The sequence below is a fragment of the Ammodytes marinus genome (genome assembly GCF_949987685.1).
Source record: "Ammodytes marinus genome assembly, chromosome: 1".
Lineage (NCBI taxonomy): Eukaryota > Metazoa > Chordata > Actinopteri > Uranoscopiformes > Ammodytidae > Ammodytes > Ammodytes marinus.
Window position 1 is genome coordinate 8,852,888 of NC_137230.1, and position 17,695 is coordinate 8,870,582.

The 17,695-nt window shown below is 42.2% G+C and overlaps 1 protein-coding gene across 1 annotated transcript in view; it reads right to left on the reverse strand.

Moving 5' to 3' along the window:
- Positions 1 to 17,431, reverse strand: part of lrrc49 (leucine rich repeat containing 49) — a gene marked incomplete at both ends in the record, with an annotated part of 35,173 nt that extends 17,742 nt beyond the window's left edge. The window contains 8 exons of the mRNA XM_080047138.1: positions 928 to 1,075; positions 3,355 to 3,416; positions 8,381 to 8,524; positions 13,265 to 13,331; positions 14,092 to 14,295; positions 14,752 to 14,854; positions 17,088 to 17,157; positions 17,342 to 17,431. Of these exons, the coding sequence (XP_079903264.1) occupies positions 928 to 1,075; positions 3,355 to 3,416; positions 8,381 to 8,524; positions 13,265 to 13,331; positions 14,092 to 14,295; positions 14,752 to 14,854; positions 17,088 to 17,157; positions 17,342 to 17,431 (888 nt within the window). The remainder of the gene's footprint in view (positions 1 to 927; positions 1,076 to 3,354; positions 3,417 to 8,380; positions 8,525 to 13,264; positions 13,332 to 14,091; positions 14,296 to 14,751; positions 14,855 to 17,087; positions 17,158 to 17,341) is intronic.
- Positions 17,432 to 17,695: the final 264 nt, after the last annotated feature.

Genomic DNA, 17,695 nt, shown 5'->3' on the forward strand with positions numbered 1-17,695 from the left:
GTGTGTGTGTGTGTGTGTGTGTGTGTGTTGACAATTAGACCTCCGCTCTCGGTCCATGGTGCGCCAAAATGAAGTGAATCATTGTCACTTTTCTCTCCAATGTGCATAATAAACGTTAGATTTAGGCCAAATAGGTTGTAGTTTGGTGTTAGTGTGAGAAAAGAATGCTCCAAGTACTCCTCCATGACACTATTGTGTGGTTTCCCATAAATTATTTGGTATGCCTTTGATGCATGGACCATGGACCATTGGTGACGGTGAGAGAGGTTTGAAGGCAAAGTCGAGATCTCGACTTTGAACTCGAGATCTTGACTTTAAACTCGAGATCTTGACTTCAAACTCGAGATCTCGAGTTTGAACTCGAGATCTCGAGTTTGATTTTTTTTTTTTTTTTTACCAAAATTTTTTTTTTCCTCCACGTCCCTTTAGGGGCTCCGTACATAATGATATAATTGACCCGCGAGCAACTTTCTCTTCAGTCTGGTAAGCTACTCTGTCGATCTTTTTCTCTATCTCTCCCTTTTCTCTTTCTCTCTCTTCTTTGCTGCTACGTGACTCAATGTTGTGAAGCTGCACGCGCTAGTGTAAACAACGGCCCACGTGAGACGTGACTGTTCAGTTTAAAGTTAGAAGTCATGTTTCAGTGATAAGATGTTGTGTCAATGTGTTATTGTTTGGTTTCCAATGTTGGTGTGGCCCATACAGTGTTAGATTGAGTGCTACGTTTATGACAACGTTGCTTACCAGACTCTCCACAATGACGGAGCGCATTTACCATACACGCTCGCCTCAATACCGTGACGCGGTATAACAAGAAAAAACTTACGGTTGACATTCGTGGCCTTTTCATATCGCGAACGACCGTTTTGCGGTATATTGTTACATCCCTACTGTAAACACAGACATAGTTCCACAGTTCATCCCTACCGTGATGCGCTTCATGTCCAGCTGTTTCAGATGAAGCACACAGCACAGGACGGCCTGCTTGTACCATGTCTCCAGGGCTACAGGATTCCCATCCAGGGTGAGCTCGGAAAGGGAACGCGACTCTCCAAGACAGGCTAGCTGATCAAATCTAGACACAGAGAAACAAGAGTTTTAATTAAAGATCATTAGTTAAAAGGTGGTGGTCAGCGATTCTGGAAAACGCTTGTTGACAAAATCAGTCAATATCTCCTCCCAAAAAGCAGCTAAAAAAGTGATAAAAAGTGATTTTGTCAACAAGCGTTCTCCATAATCACAGACTCCACCTTTAAAACTACACATCACACAAATGTTTTCTATTACAAAAAAAAAAGTCCAGTCTGTGTTTGTGAACACTTTAATCTAGGCCTGTATTGACAGAATGGAGCCAACCTAAAACAAACATGAAAAAGTGTTCATTTAGGAGGCACATTGGCAGCCTGGCACTACTCAGGGGGCAACAAAGAGAGCAAAATATGCTAAGCTGCCGATATCACCCCTTGGTAAACGGAGACATGAAAAGGCATAGTCATGTGATAAGGCAATGGAAGTGCAGTCATTGCTAATTTATGATAATAACGTTGATGAATCATTTGTCTGGAAGTGCTCACCCACTGCACTGTGTCTGATCCTGGCCAGAGGGTCATAAAAATAAACCTCTAATGAACTATTAAGGAAAGTACTGTCAGTGATCTCAACAAATGCAAAGCAATGTTTCAAAATTTACATTTCATTTGGGGAAGTCAGGATCTAACTAATGAGCCTTATTTTCTCCTCTTTTATAATGAAATAGGGCACAGCTGCACTTCTCTTTTGTACTGAAACATGATGGAAACCAAAAAAAGTGAGTAGAGAAAAGCCGGCACCATGTAATGGAAAAGTGACTATAGTGTAATATAGCTAATATGCATGAGACTCAGGCTAATACATGCAGTAACCAGTAACCTAGGGCATGGATTTGTTATTAATTCCCATACGTGTGCAGCACTTTATGTCATTATATCTAATAGACTTAGATTAGAGACAATTATAGTCCATATTGAAAAGGGTGTTTCCGTAGAGATTAGGAGAGATTATTTGAGATCCCAATGCTTGGCTGCATCTTGGGATCACATTTTGCATAATTGTTGTATTCATAACTACGCAAAAAAAATTGCCTTCTTGTTAACTGTTACTATGACAAAATTGCTCGATATTATTTACAGCAATGAGATGGCAAAAATATCTGTTTGCTCTGAGCGGGGTGTGGTTAAAAACTGCAAAGTCTCCAAATTCCCCTAGTGCTACAACGGCCCCTGCACCTTTTTCTTTACTGACTCCTCATTCTTACTTCTGTCTTGCTTGGTTTCATGAGGTCTTCAACCTAATAAAAGCAGGTCAAAAGTGAAGTGCAAAATCATGAGGAATTTAACAATATTTCAACATTTTCATATAGGAATTTATTTTGCTCCAACATCCTCGAATAAAAAACAGACTGCATCACCACGCAGACCAGTCTCTTCTGTCCCTTCTACCTAGCAACAGTGTGCAACGGTTCTCCTATTAGCTTCAAACAGTTTCAGAAAGGTACACACAAGGTTTCTACACTTCCATAGTGCTTTGACCAAAAGTCATAATAATTGAAAGAGGACATACTATGGAAATCATAACCATAATGTTCTTAGAATACCATCTCACTTTATAATGCCATAAGGAGTGTAGGAATAGAAAATTATTATTTGTTGCTTAATTCTTTGCTTTGATTCTCTGTGCAACGGTATGTGTCCTATACGGAATCATACAGACACTGGAACAGCAGGGCTGGCTTGAGACGTCAGGTCCAATCTATCACAGCACAAGGTGACTTGAGGATGCTAATGAACACTGTCCCACCCTAAATCCCACACAGTAGCCCCTCCTAAAGGCAAACACAAAGCGATTGTAAAGCAGCCTTATTAAGTCAGGAGGGTGTGATGCTTTGACAAGTTAACTCTATGACATCTTGAATACTTGGCTGGGAATACAGTTGTAAGTTGTAAAAAGTGTGAACAGCTGGTTGACATTTGCACAAAGCTACAAAACCCACCTCTATTTAGGCTACACACCCCCATCTTCAAACCTGTCATTCATTTGTGCCTCCTTCTCTCTCTTCTGGATAACTTAAAGTATTAGCACACCCATTTCTGTATCGATACATCCAGGTATTCCTTTTTCTAGGTAACAAAAAATACCCACACCAGCAAACCTGTGTGTATGTGGCTATGCCTGTACATAATACAGTTTGTTCTGCCTGCAGCTTGTTGGCCAGGCCCTTGCCAAAAGCCAAGAGATTGGATGTGTGAACTGTCCAGCAACTAGCCTTGTCCCTGCCCTGCTGCGGGGAGGAGAGAGTTAAGCGGTGAAAGCTCTTACCTGGTGATGTTGTTGCAGCTGAGAAAGAGGCGCTGCAAGCAGGGCAGGCGGTCCACCTCAGTCTAGAATGAGAAAGAGAAAGACAGAGAGGGAGAGGGAAGAGAGAGAGATGGAGGGATGTGAAGAAGAGGAGAAGAGGGCACTGCATCGTCACTGCCGTCAGAGCACTGTATCCCGCTCCATTGCATCCAGTCACCTTGCCAAGATCTCAGCGCCAACATACAGCAGCATCCCCATCCACCCTGCGCATGCACACACACATACAGCACCTCGCCTTGTCTGCACATGGAGAGGAGGGGCAGGAGAGAGAGAGAGAGAGAGAGAAAGGGAGAGAGAGAGAGAAAGGGAGAGAAAGGGAGAGAGAGAGAGAGCATGAGGAGGAAAGGGGGAGGGGAGAGAGAGTGGAGTGTGTGTGCTGCGCTACTGCAGAGATCCCACTGCTGCAGGAGGCCAACTCAAAATGCTCACTAGATCACACTCTCATCCAGTCACACAAACACACACTGAGCAGCTAGCTACTGCACCTCATCACGCAAGAACAATAGCTCGGGTAAATTCAATTTAATCAGGCTAGGATGGGGGCTGTTTCATCATCAGGCACAATCAGCATCAAAATCAATACAGAATTCAGTGACGGGGCGGGGTGAAGAGGAGCATCTGGCCAGCTGACAACGTCTCAACCACTAAACACACTTCAGCTCATCATATGGCAGCGAGTGGGGGAATCATGCTTAGTTGTGTCAAGGGTCTGTGCTGTGCTGTATGTGTGGATGTGTGGATGGCCAGTGATGCCGGTGCTGGAAGCAGAGAGGACACTCCCAGCAGCAGTGTGAATCAGCTGCGTCAGCATCCTCCCATATTGCAGCCACCGCCTCGCAGCCTCCGCCAGAACTGTTGCCAGGCATCACCATTCAAATCAGAGGTCAGCGTAGCATTGTGGCTATGCTATAGCTCCTCAGCAGACGGACTTAATGCACAGCAGCACACAGTCCCATCATCTAGAAAATTCCTGCAACCCTCATCCACAAAACCATGTAAACAGAGTAGACAGTTGTTCATCCTTGCTTCTACTGCCAAGATGTTCACTATACATAGTACAGTGTGCAACACCGCCTGTAGCTGTTACATTGTTTGATGCTCAACATATGGAATTTCAAAAAGGAAATCCTTTTACCGATTAATATTCAGTGCAATTTTAATCCACAGTCATCTCCCTTTCACTGTATATTTTGGTTTTACCACATTACATTCTTTGTAACAACCATTCTAGCATTTCTAGTTGCAGACATCCAGTAGACCATAAAAATAACTGTGTTTTGAGTTTTCTTGATTGGTAGGTTATTTTGCTAACTATAGCAAATATCTATGCTACAACGTTGAATTGGATTTACGCTTACGGTTGTCTACTGTACTGTACATCAGTGACTGTCCACTTAGAACTCATCTTGTTAGCAGAGTGAGGAGGATACATCAAAACTCATAACCCAAAAAGAAAACATTTCCTGCACAGGCCTCAGCGTATTAAGATCAGTGACAAACTGTCATGTTAAGCTTGTACTATTCAAAGACTTGTCACTCACACCTTAGAATATTTAAACGTAGTTGTGCAGCTCAGATGGATACTAACTATCTCTGCAATGATAGCTGGTAGAAAGGTAGGCAGGCAAGTCTTGTCAAAGAAGCAAAGAAGACGCACAGCACACCCTACACTCCTCAATAAGTAAATCATTCTTTATTAGTGCAGCGGTTAACTGCTTATTTTTCGTCAGAATCTTTCAGTTGATGATACAAGCGTGAACACTGGCATCAGCAATTGACAAGAAAATTGTCCGAGACATTTGAAATTGTGAATTTGAAAATGTCTCATAGAAATGTATTGGGTTGGGGCGCCCTTAGCTCAGTTGGTAGGGCGTGTCCCCCCCCCCCCCGGGTTCGATCCCGCCCGCGGTCGTTCTCTGCATGTCACCCTCTCTGCCCCATTTCACCTCTGTCTCTATCAATAAAGCATGAAAAATGCCCAAAAAATATCTTCAAAAAAAAAAAGATGGTAGCGCTTATTTGCTCCACTATTATTATTCTGTTTTGTCCAAAACAAAAAAGAACAGTTAGTTTCCCCAAAACAAATGATGGTTCTTATGACAACATAATGTTGAACATTTAGAATAAATAAATAAATTTTTTTAGAACCGGAATTTGTAGGGATTCTTGTTATATTAGCTGTGTAATGCTTTACTGTGTACCTCAGAAATACAGGCGCACGTTCTTTTTTCCTTCTTTAAATAAAACTGCAAGTCACGCTATCCAGTCCTAGCTTAATCTGGTCCTCCACCACACTCCCAGAGAGCGTGTATCTGCCAGTGCCGGTTTAGATGCTGGTGAGACAGCAGTCAGTGCACACTGTCTGAGACTAAATATAGCAGCACTGTCTCGGACAGAAATGATGTCATCAATGAGCTGATGTGCTACCTAACGATCACCAACCAATGTGGTGTCGTCTCCAAAAACCTTATTGATTTTGAACCAATCGGCTGTCAGGATCGGATGTGGGGTGTGTGTGCGTGCCATTATGCCTGCGGATGTGTTTTTATCTGTCTGTGTGCCCGTGCTTTCACCTCTTTATCCTGGCGCCACCCACACGCTTCTCCCTGACAGTTTGCGTGTCTACATTATTCACACTGATATTGAGCTCTGGCAGAGATGTTACTCCACAAACACAGAACCTACTGTATACTTTTCTCATCACAGCTCACTGTTGCAGAGAAAAACAAAAGAGCATGAAGCCTGCTCCAACAAACACACAGGTACATGTGGATGCAGAGGAGGGTTTTAAAGATTGTAGGCTGTTTGGCTAAGCGGCTGTTCTTTGAATAGCATTGACTTGAGGTGGGCCCTAGGAAGACACACATCTGGTCTGAGGTATTGTGCACTAAAAATTGCAGATGCAGTGCATTATGTGTGTACATGCAATGAGACTACAATCTGGTGTGGAGTGCTCATTGCTGCATTGGTTTTGCAAAGCACTTCACAGAACTCACTTGTTTTCTTCTTACTTTTCTCTCCGATGCTGGTATTTTCCAATTCAAGGTTTAGTTTGAATCTTTTCCACAGCGCTTTGAGACAACGTGTTCATTTATAAGATTGCAACTGACATAGAAGGCAGAACAGAGCTACTTACGTTATGTTAGTAGAGAGTAAATTATGAATGTAGGAGATGTGATGAGATTAATCACACTCACACTCACACACACACACACACACACACACAAGCTGTCTAATCAACAACTGAGCTACCAAACAGCGTGGAAGATTTTTTTCATTTTCCAATGGAAGTGAAGCTTGACTCACTACTGGCCCCACAAGGAGATAAAGCGTGAAAAAAACCATTCAGCTAATCCATAAAGCCAGGCTGCCTCTGGGTGATGCCATTCTGCTCTGTGTGTTTTATCAAGGCTCAAACTGATTACTCAGCTCAAACAACTTTCTGCTCCTGCTGCCAAAAATGTAAAATACACCCTGAGACATCTCAATGGAAAGACCCACCTGAGAGCAAGTGTAAACAGCAGTACAGGTTTTGTGAAGAGATGTATAATGAATCACTTATATGTTAATGACAGCTTGTGTAAGCCTACACTCTCCCCCAAAACATTCACATAGAGACAAAGAATATGTAACATATAACGCTTCCATAACATGTATCAAATTACAATTTAGCTGTTATCCAAAGCGACTTGCGACTGGGGGTAGACAGTTAGCATTTTGGTGATCTTCCCTAAGGACCCTTGCTTGACTTGACCCACCCTGACCTGGAATCAACCCGTGTATTTTCATTTTTTCTAGTCCAGAATTCCACTATTTATCCGTCTTGAATGAAAGGGAAAACACCTGGAGGATGGATATTTACTTTGTGCCTGATAAAAGCACTTGGCAGCAAACATCACTAATGACAGAGCTCGGAGAACCCGCTGAAGGGAAGCATTTTTCCCCTAGCCTTTGTATCAAATAAAAACATTACAACTGATCATTAGGACTGAAAGTGGCTCTTGGTCAGAACTTGCAGGCAGAGGATAAGGTGAGTGACGGGAAGAAGTTTCATACACAAGTCAGAATTCTGTATGTTCTACCCCAAAAAGCAGGCAAGGGGTGCTTTGGCCCGGGATTTGCATCCAAATGAAGGGGGGCCTGTTTTGGCTTGCACTCTTCTGTTTATCAGATTAGGAACCATAGAAACCAAAAAGGAGTGTAATTCCTTGTTTCGAAATATCCAGTGTCTCTTTCAATGTGCCGGAAAGACGGTGGGAGGTTGTGGGTAATGAGCAGCGTCTCCCGGGGTAACAAGATCTACATACATTTCACCACTGCCTTTCTGACAATTATTCTATTGAAGTCCTTTCTGTGTTTGTTATTTTTTTGACAGTGTGATCCCATAACGGAGGATACAGCAACCAATCAAAAGAGCTGGTCCAAAGAAAATGACATAAAGATGAAAGATGAAGCCGGTACTAGCACTTCTATCCTATGAGGAACATTTGTCACCGTTGATGAGTCTGTGTATATCTTGATCACAATGCAGAATTCATCGCCTGAACTGAGCACCGCCCTTGGCTCTTACGGACAACAAATACGTTTTCAAACTAGGACCAGATTATAATTATAACAACACTGGGTCAGTACATGTGTATAATGCAATAGTATGAGGTGCACACAGCAGGCACAAGCTACATCAATGCACATCGTCTGACCCCAGGGTGCAATCAACTACTTGACATGCTCCGACAACAGCCAACACAAACAAATATCTTTCCACCACTACTACTCCTACTACTGCTTAATATGTGTGATATCCTGTCACACATATTTACAATATTTCTAACTCCTCCTTATACACACGAAATAAGAAGGTGCACAAAGGGTTGGTAATTAAAGTGTGTTCACTGTGAACAGCTGGGGCCTTTTCCTTTGCATGAAGTTGAATTGTGATTGTGTAACATGCTTTAGGCTGTTATTAATTAGGAAAGAGGCCACTCACCACAGCAGAGATGCAGTTGTGTTGTAGGTTGAGTTCAGTCAAAGCATTGAGGCCCTGCAGGTTTTCCACGGTGGAGATGCTGTTTCCTGACAGGTTCAGCACGCGCAGCTCGCTAAGGTCAGACATGTTTTCTATCCTGGAGATCTGGATCAAAGAGGGCATGACATACAATTAAGGAAAAAGCTATCTATTCTAGATCAGAGGGGGCAAAACAGAGAGGGCAGAACTCACGGGGAATTCCATTCATTTAATGGTCCCCCTCACTTTCAAATTGATGTTTTTTGATGATCAAACAGCTCAGATGTATTTAGAAATATCCAGCCTGCACACAGCTTGTTCTTGCAAAAGCAGTGTCCTCAATTTTCTTTGCAATCTTCGATGGTTGCACTTTCTGCTGAAAAGACACTTAAACAACCTTTCCCTGCAAAACATCTTAAATGCCTAATTTGCACTGAGTCAGAAGAACAAGCCATGACTTTGACCTCCCAAATCAAAAACAAGAAAGAAGCTGGTTGATGGTCAGTCAATGGTGGAACAATGCCCAGTTATTTCCCCTCCTTGCTCTGAGGAGAATATATAGGGCGTCCTGTCTTAGGGTGTATTCACACATGGAAAGTCCGTTAGTTCACTTGCTTTGGTCCAGACCAAATAGAGTTTAGATTTTTTTTGTTTGGTGTGGTCCACTTTCATATTGCCCCTTTTGCAAGTGAACCAGCATTACGAAGCAAAACCACACGTGATCTGAGGTCATTCATTCATTGGACAGACATTCTGGGGGGAGAGAAGCAGGAAGAACGAAGTAACTGCGAAATATATCATTGATATAATACGGGGTTAAAAATAATAAAAAGGCCTACATCTAGCCTAAAGAAGAAGAAAATCTAATTATTGTTGTTTCATATGGTTATAATATGTAGCCCTATGACAATGCCACGTTAAGTGGCTTGTAGCCTACGATGTGAAACATAATGTATAGCCTACTGTATTTTTGCTGTTGGACGCGCGGCTCGAGAGAAGAATAGGCTCAAGCTGACACTCAGCTGATTAAGCAGTGTATCAGCTGGGTGTAAGTTCGGCGCAGTTCAGTTCCAAACTGACACAGGGACAGTATTGACGGTCACGTTGGGAAGAAAAATAAAAACACACACTTCATGCAAAGCGCAGCGTGAACCTGTTGGCACTGTGCGGGAGACGCTCCCCTCTCCATCTGATCGCTGAACATATCAGCATGTGTACGCGTCATTATCAACTGTAATATTTTCGCTCGGGGCTCCCGGTCAAACCACAACTAATCTTCCTAACAACGGCGACAACAACACTTTCCCATAATGTGAAGCTGATGGCGATTAAAGAAAAAAAAAGAAAAGAAAAAAAATCAAAGGCGCAGTGCTTCCTGCAATTGGGTCGGATCGAGTCCGGCCAAATTCACACCACAAACGAACTGCAGCAGAGTTCGTTTTGAAGCGCATCGAGACCACCTCTTCAGCTGAGTCTCGGTCCGCTTGTTTGGTCCGCCCCCGAGTGCGATTGCTGTATTCACACCTGCCTGAAAGATGCGCACCGAAGGCAGAAGTGCATCTGAGTTCGTTTCAACCGAACTAAACACGGCATGTGTGAATACACCCTTAATGACACTCGAAACACTTCAGAAGAATTTCCCTGAATAACTGATTAGTGTATGGATGATAAGGTTGAAAGGGTTCTGTCAAAATACATTATTTAAGGATCTCTGTAGTTCAAATTTAGTTTAGTTTAGTTTATTTATTTAGCACACATTAACAATTAATGGTGCAAGGAGGGAACGAAGCCCAATGGGCTTGTACAGAGTTCCACCCCAAATGTTAGATAGAAAATGTTTTAGGACGTATTTCACTGTGTCTGAAACAGTGAAATACTGTATAAATAATGATGATGCAAGTTCAAAAAAATAAAGTAAAGATAAGCTGGATGGGTTTTAAGCTTGTGTCTGCTTTGGGCCAGTTAGTATGGCACTCCCAGATGGTCCCAGAGGTCTCATATATTCATATACACATTAGATTATTTTAAAAATCAATACACAACCCCTAAGGGAACCACTGTAGCATACTTCTTGTGGGTTATACTGAATAACGTGAATACTTTCAGTCAACATTCATCACACACTAACAGGGCAAAGGTACCTAGGAGGTTAGAGTGACAGGGGCTTGTCAGAGAGTTCTAATCAAATATATAGAAGGAAAATGCATGAACATACAGCAGTTTAAATAAAATTGTGTTATTACTGACATGCCTGGTTAAATAAAAGGTCAAATAAAATAGAATGGAAAACAGCAACATGATCAGCAAGGTTAACATTATCTCAGGCCCAGACTTAGGCATCCCCGGTTGACCGCAGCAAGACAGGCGTCGGCATATCACACCTCTGTCAACACAGACACGGTATCTTTTCACACACTGAAGCAGAAATATGCATGGCCCTCATTTGGAAATATTTGAGGTTGCTACACAGCATCAATTAGCTTAGCGGTGTGGCTCAGGCATCCAGAATGCTAAGATGGTAAATGTTTGACCTTTGCTACAATAGATGTAATTTATAATAAACACTTGACATACATCAGTGATTTCAGCAGTGTGTAGACTATTTATTAAACATTGGTTAAAAAAAAGAAATCCATAAATGATAACTAAAAAATATTGCTTTGCAGACAGGACAGAGGCCTGTTCTTGTCTGGATACTTGAAAGAAATGTTTGATGCCAAGAAGGGGGAGATAGTAACATCAGCTCCTGGCAAGTCCCCCGTAAACAATACAGTAAATACATCTTCAAAATTTCATATAATGGCCTTGTGTTGTCAAAGAGGAGTAGAGACACAGATAACCTTGTGTTATACATGTCTTTAATGATACAGCATCCTTGTGGGGAGTCTCTGTACTAGCATCAGCTCAACCCAGAATACCACAATCAATTCACATGACAGATTTAGTCAAACTTGCTCAAAATCATTATCTTAATGTGTGGGAGGAATATTATCTCTACCAATGGACATGAGTTTGACCAACCTCTCTAGCCTCGATACTTTCTCTTGGCTTTACAGACACTGTAAGGCATTCTCCAACGTCTTCTCAGAGCTCAAAATGCTCGAGTGGAAAACCTCCACGCCTAACTGGAGACTGGGTTATCCAACAATGTCAGGTCACATTGTAACCCCAACACTAGGCCACTGACACTAAGTGTGGGTTGGATGCGCTTTCCCAAAGAGAATATCTCTTTTTGAATAGTTCCAGCAAACTGGAAATCAAACAACACCCTGGTACGGAAAATAAATACGTAAAAGGATAGATTGGGATGTGATGTGAGCCTCCCTGCTAGATGATGGGAGTGGGAAAGGATGACAGTGATGTACTGCTTGTGAACAGCGGACAAGCAGCTGGCGTTCTTACGGGCCAATAGCAACTACACAACAAAGTAACTGGGTTGAATAACCACAAAATCAGCACTATTTTGTTTTAATAAATTCCCCCGGCGATGACCTCCCTTTTCTTCCTCATCTTGTTTTATCATTGTGCAGAAGTTCACATTGCATTATGGGTGGTCGGCTCTTTGATGATGAGTTTGAAAAATATTATATAAAGCTTGTTGTTAAGACACAAAACATAAGGTTTTGAAGTCAGTGAATGAAAAGCAACCTGGTCCTGGTCAGAATAATAGATTCATCATCTGCTCCTCTGTAGGCGCGCGCCAACAAATGGCTTCCTCTAAATGCAGTGAGTGGGCTCCCATTAGCAACAAGGACAGCACAAACATTCTACTTCTTAAATCATATTTAAGACACTCATTAAGTTGTCAAGTCAAAATTAAATGTTTTAATTGACTGTAGAGCTGTTGTGAGGACAGAGCTTGAGGCAACAAAGTATCCTCCGTTGGGAGAAAAGAACATGGCGCTGTGTCAGTCATTGAATAGTAATTGGCCCGCCTGCTCGTTCAAAGTACAGCCAACATCACAGTCTTACCAGGGCCTTGGAGCAGCTCTCTGAGGAGCGGCGTAGGCGGCCTGTTGGCAAAACACTCATTTGACCGAGGGAAGCCTTTTTTTATTTTATCTTCATTTTTCCAGAAGCTGCTAAAATCCTCATCCGACATCATAGTTACAACATCAATTGATTTCTCAAGCATTTAACAATAGAGAGCCTGCTCTGTTGTCAATCCCCCAGCATCCTATAATAGAGTTCAACTCAAAGTAATTGAAGAACAGATTAATCTGCGAGAGCACATAGCAGTTCTCCCATCGCTGAAATCACAGAAACAGTTGTGCCTGTTGAATAAATTATGCTAGCAAGGCTCACTGCGGAAATGGATGCAGGAGTAGACCCTTGACAAGAGCTTGTGGGCTCTGATGTTTTTCAATGCTTTGTTCTATAACAATGCTGGGAACAAAAACTAATGCTGGAGTTAAGTCCCAGAACACGGAGTCAGTTTTTTGACTTAAAAAAGATGTCGCTATTTCTTACAGACGAAAGAAATGCTAGACAATACCATATTTGTTTCTAATATTGTTTAATGCGCCTTGCTACAGTGTGCACCCTGAATACACATCATTTTTATCGGCAAGTAGACTAATATAAAGGGATTAGAATGATGATGATTAAAACGCCTAAGTACATGGCTTCTCATGCCTTGCCTCCTGCTGTCATGTCTGTACGACTTTTGAATTGAGAGAACTTCATCTGACGTATAGCAAACCATTAGTCAGTAACAGTGGAAAGGAGGTAGAAGAGAAATTCAACTTCTGTTGAACTTTGCAACTGAAAATCATGATCTCCAGTAACAGTTTTGGCAACTACTGTTAACTGAACAAGGCTAACCACAAAACTGCTGTATGTGGGAGGATACTGAAGGAACAGTACCTGATTGTCATGCAAATCCAGGAGATTCAGTTTGGACAGTCTTTCCAGGTGGCATATCTTGTTGATTCTGAGAAGCATCGGGAAGAAGTGACATGAAATGGAAAATATGAGACGGGTACAGTCTAGTTCCAAGCGGAGGAGAGCCGACTGGCACACAAGCTTATTGGAAAGTTACATTCAAACTGATCATACAGTGGCACAGTACACCACAGTAGTGTACAGTCAATCATTGTTCAGGACTCTGTATGTGGATCTAGATCAGATTACATGTATGGATGGGAAGCTGCAGTCCCTTGAGAAAAGCCACTGTACAACTAAATCTGTGGAGTTCTTTACTCTCCAAAAACCATACATCACTGGAAGTGGGTCTAACAAGAACAACTGATATGTTTCACAGAAAGTGAAACAGTTGGACTGTAGGATATTGATGTCATTCATGGCGATGTATGACTTTATCTTTATTGGCCAATCTTTTGATACAAAAATGACAAAATAAGTGGTTTTCTGCTGAAAGTGGACACTGTAAAAAACCTATAAAGATGACTATGTAACAGCAGCCAGTGTATTTCATTTATAAACATGCAAACAACAGAAAAAACAACTAGCAACTTTTACACTACATAAAAATGTAGCTGACCAGCTTGGAAATGCAGCATATCCATTAACTCGATATCTCTATATGTTAAATGTAAGAACATGGCATTCATTTTCTATATACTATAAGCCACTCTGAAACGTTTGCATATCTGACACACAATTCCATCTGTTTTGTTCAGACAAATCTGTCAGATTCTAATGCTTGTGAATCCATTGATGACACAACTCACCTGTTTTTCCCCAGCATAAGGGCCCTGAGAGAGCTCAGAGCCTCAATGCCGTTCATATCACAGATCTGATTGTCATACAAGTTCAGGAACACAAGCTTTTGCAGATGTGAAAGATGCTGGATCATTGTGATTCGATTGTTCTGGAGGTTGAGAAGCTGTATTTCATCTGTAATGCCCAGATCAGGGCATTCCTCCAGACAGCGCCTGGGACATAGAGAGAACATTTAGCACATTTAGGCATTATAAGGATGACAACAGGTCAGCACTTCATTGTTATATGTATTGCACCCAAATATCTTATCTCGTGACCTTAATACTGATTCAGTATTTCACTCTACATATTGACATTTCTGCTCTGGCACCAGTGTAGTAGTTCCTTGTCAGCAAAGGCAGTGGAGCCACGGGATTTTAAGGGACGTTGCTGCTCTCTGGTGGAAGTCTGAAGCATTTGCAATTTTAGACAAATATCATTTCTACTGCAGATACAGTGACATCCAGACTGAGTTCATAGCCAAACTTAATGTCATAGAGGTGGCACAAGACTATGAAAGATATAGATCTACCGTGACACACATCATGTCAATCATATGTCCAGTTTAACAATGTATCAAGCCACACCTTAGATGCTATCTACACAAAACAAATTCAAATCTGAGTTACCTGTCTAAGTCTATCCGTCGAAAACTGGATGCAAAACTGTCACAAGGCAATCCAGTTAAAGGAACCCCAGGGACTGCCTTGTACTTGTGTCCTCCAGAACCACCTAATGTGGGCAAGTACACAAAATATAATTCAATTCTACAGTATATATATGCGTGTGGATTGAGAGTATTCAGAGGTTCTTAAATCCAGAACTGGTTAAGTGACAAGCAATATTTATTATGCAATATTTACCTGCAGATTTTGGAAGGTTTGAGGCATTAGAGTAATAATTGGTCCCTGCACTGTAGATTGTTCTCCTAGATTTTTCTTTGGCTCCGTGTGCACCATGTGAAAGTACATCCAAACTTTGAGGACCACTTGCTTGAGGCACTACATTATGTGCCGAAGAATCTGTAGAGGCATGGGAAAATGATGGCACAAGAGGGATCTGGAAAAGCCCTCTCTGGCTGTATGCGTAGCTCCTGCTTTCTACAGAGGGCATGGCATAGTAAAACAAACAGTCCATAAGATCATTTACATACTTTAATGAATATCCAACCCAATGCTGAGTATGTATTTATTTCGGAGATAGATAGATTGATACAGTATCTCACAAAAGTGATTACACCCCTCACATTTCTTCAAATATTTCATTATATCTTTCCATTAGAGACCTTGCGCTCCTCCACCTTACGTTTGAGGATGCCCCAAAGATGCTCAATAGGGTTTAAGTCTGGAGCCATGCTTGGCCAGGCCATAACCTTTACCCTCAGCTTTTTTAGCAAGCCACTGGTCGTCTTGGAGGTGTGTTTGGGGTCGTTATCATGTTGCAATACTGCCCTGCGGCCCAGTTTACGAAGGTTGAGTGCACATGCTCAGCGTCATACACAGAGGTTGGCTTTGGAAAATAGACGTAGGAGTGCTGCCAGCATTGCTGCAGGGCTTGAAGGGGTGGGGGGGTCAACCTGTCAGTGCTCAGACCATGCGCCACACACTGCATCATACTGGTCAGCATGGCTGTTGTCCCAGAAGAAAGCCTATTCTGGGGCGCCCTTAGCTCAGTTAGTAGGGTGTCCCCCCCCCGGGCCAGCAGCAGACCCGGGTTCGATTCCCGCTCGCGGTCGTTTTCTGCATTTCACTCCCCTCTCTGCCCCATTTCACCTCTGTCTCTACACTATCAATAAAGCATAGAAAAAGCCCAAAAAATATCTTAAAAAAAAAAGAAGAAGAAAGCCTATTCTAAAGATGATGCACAAGAAACCCCACAACAAGTTTGCTGAAGACAAGCAGACTACGGACATGGATTACTGCAACCATGTCCTGTGGTCTGATGAGACCCAGATACATTTATTTGGTTCAGATGGTGTTAAGAGTGTGGGGTGGCAACCAGGTGAGGAGTACAAAGACAAGTGTTGGTGGTTGGAGTGTCATGGTCTGGGGCTGCATGAGTGCTGCCAGCACTGGGGATCTACAGTTCATTGTACTGTGAAATACTGAAGCAGAGCATGATCCCCTCCCCTCATAAACTGGACCGCAGGGCAGTACTGTAACATGATAACGACCCCAAACACACCTCCAAACGACCACTGGCTTGCTAAAGAAGCTGAGGGTAAAGGTTATGGACTGGCCAAGCATGTCTCCAGACCTATTGAGCATCTTTGGGGCATCCTCAAACGGGAGATGGAGGAGCCCAAGGTCTTTAATATCCACCAGCTCCTTGATGTTGTCATGAATGGGTGGAAGAGGATTCCAGTGGCAACCTGTGAAGCTCTGGTGAACTCCATGCCCAAGAAGGTTAAGGCAGAGCTGGAAAATAATGGTGGCAACACAAAATATTGACACTTTGGGCCCAATTTGGACATTTTCACTTAGGGGTGTACTCACTTTTGTTGCCAGCAGTTTAGACATTAATGGCTGTGTGTTGAGTTATTTCAAGGGGACAGTAAATTTATACTGTTATACAAGCTGTACACTGACTACTTTACATTGTATCAAAGTGTAATTTATTCAGTGTTGTCCCTTGGAAAGATACAATGAAATATTTGAAGAAATGTGAGGGGTGGTGCACTTTTGTGAGATACTGTAGATAGACAGACAGACAGACAGACAGATATATAGATAGATAGATAGATAGATAGATAGATAGATAGATAGATAGATAGATAGATAGATAGATAGATAGATAGATAGATAGATAGATAGATAGATAGATAGATACTTACCGGTGTTAGAATAATGGAATGCTTGGTTGGTATTGATGTTTTTATCGTGAAAGTCAGTCTGTAAAACGGTAAATGTGATCAATTGTGATGCTGGCAAGGTAGGCAATTGCCCCACATAGCTTTTGTCATTACTCACCACCCCCTGGGCTCTGTCTGGCACTTGAGATTTGACAGTTGAAAGGTGCAACTTGCAGCTGTTTACCTGCATTTGACAAACAGATTCAACTTTGTTGCATCAAATAATAAACACATACAACTCTTATTAAAACATAAACATAATCTAGGTTACTAAACCCAATCAACAATAACTGACTATTCTCTCTCTACTAAGCATTCGTGAGACTAGATAGCATTTTACTCTTAAAGTTTCGTAGGATAGTATTCACCATGGGGGTGAGAGACATCCATCTATCGTTGACACGAGTGTTGCGTTTCTTGGCTCGTATCGTTCTGCCCTCAGTCCGCCCGGGCTCCATGTAGACTACTAGTAGGCTAGTAGTAGTAGTAGTAGTAGGTTAAAGCGAAAGTTAGCTATTTGGGACGAACCTTCGACCCCTCAGACTCAACGGTACTTACTTGATATATATTTAAAGATGTAAACGGGAGCTCATTTACCACAGTGAGACATTTCTCGAGCTAATGTTGTTCATGTTCACTTCGGCCGCTACAAACTTCCTCGACGCCGGAGACAAGCACTGTAACCATGGCAACGACGTCGTTGCTTGGTTACGCTCAGTTCC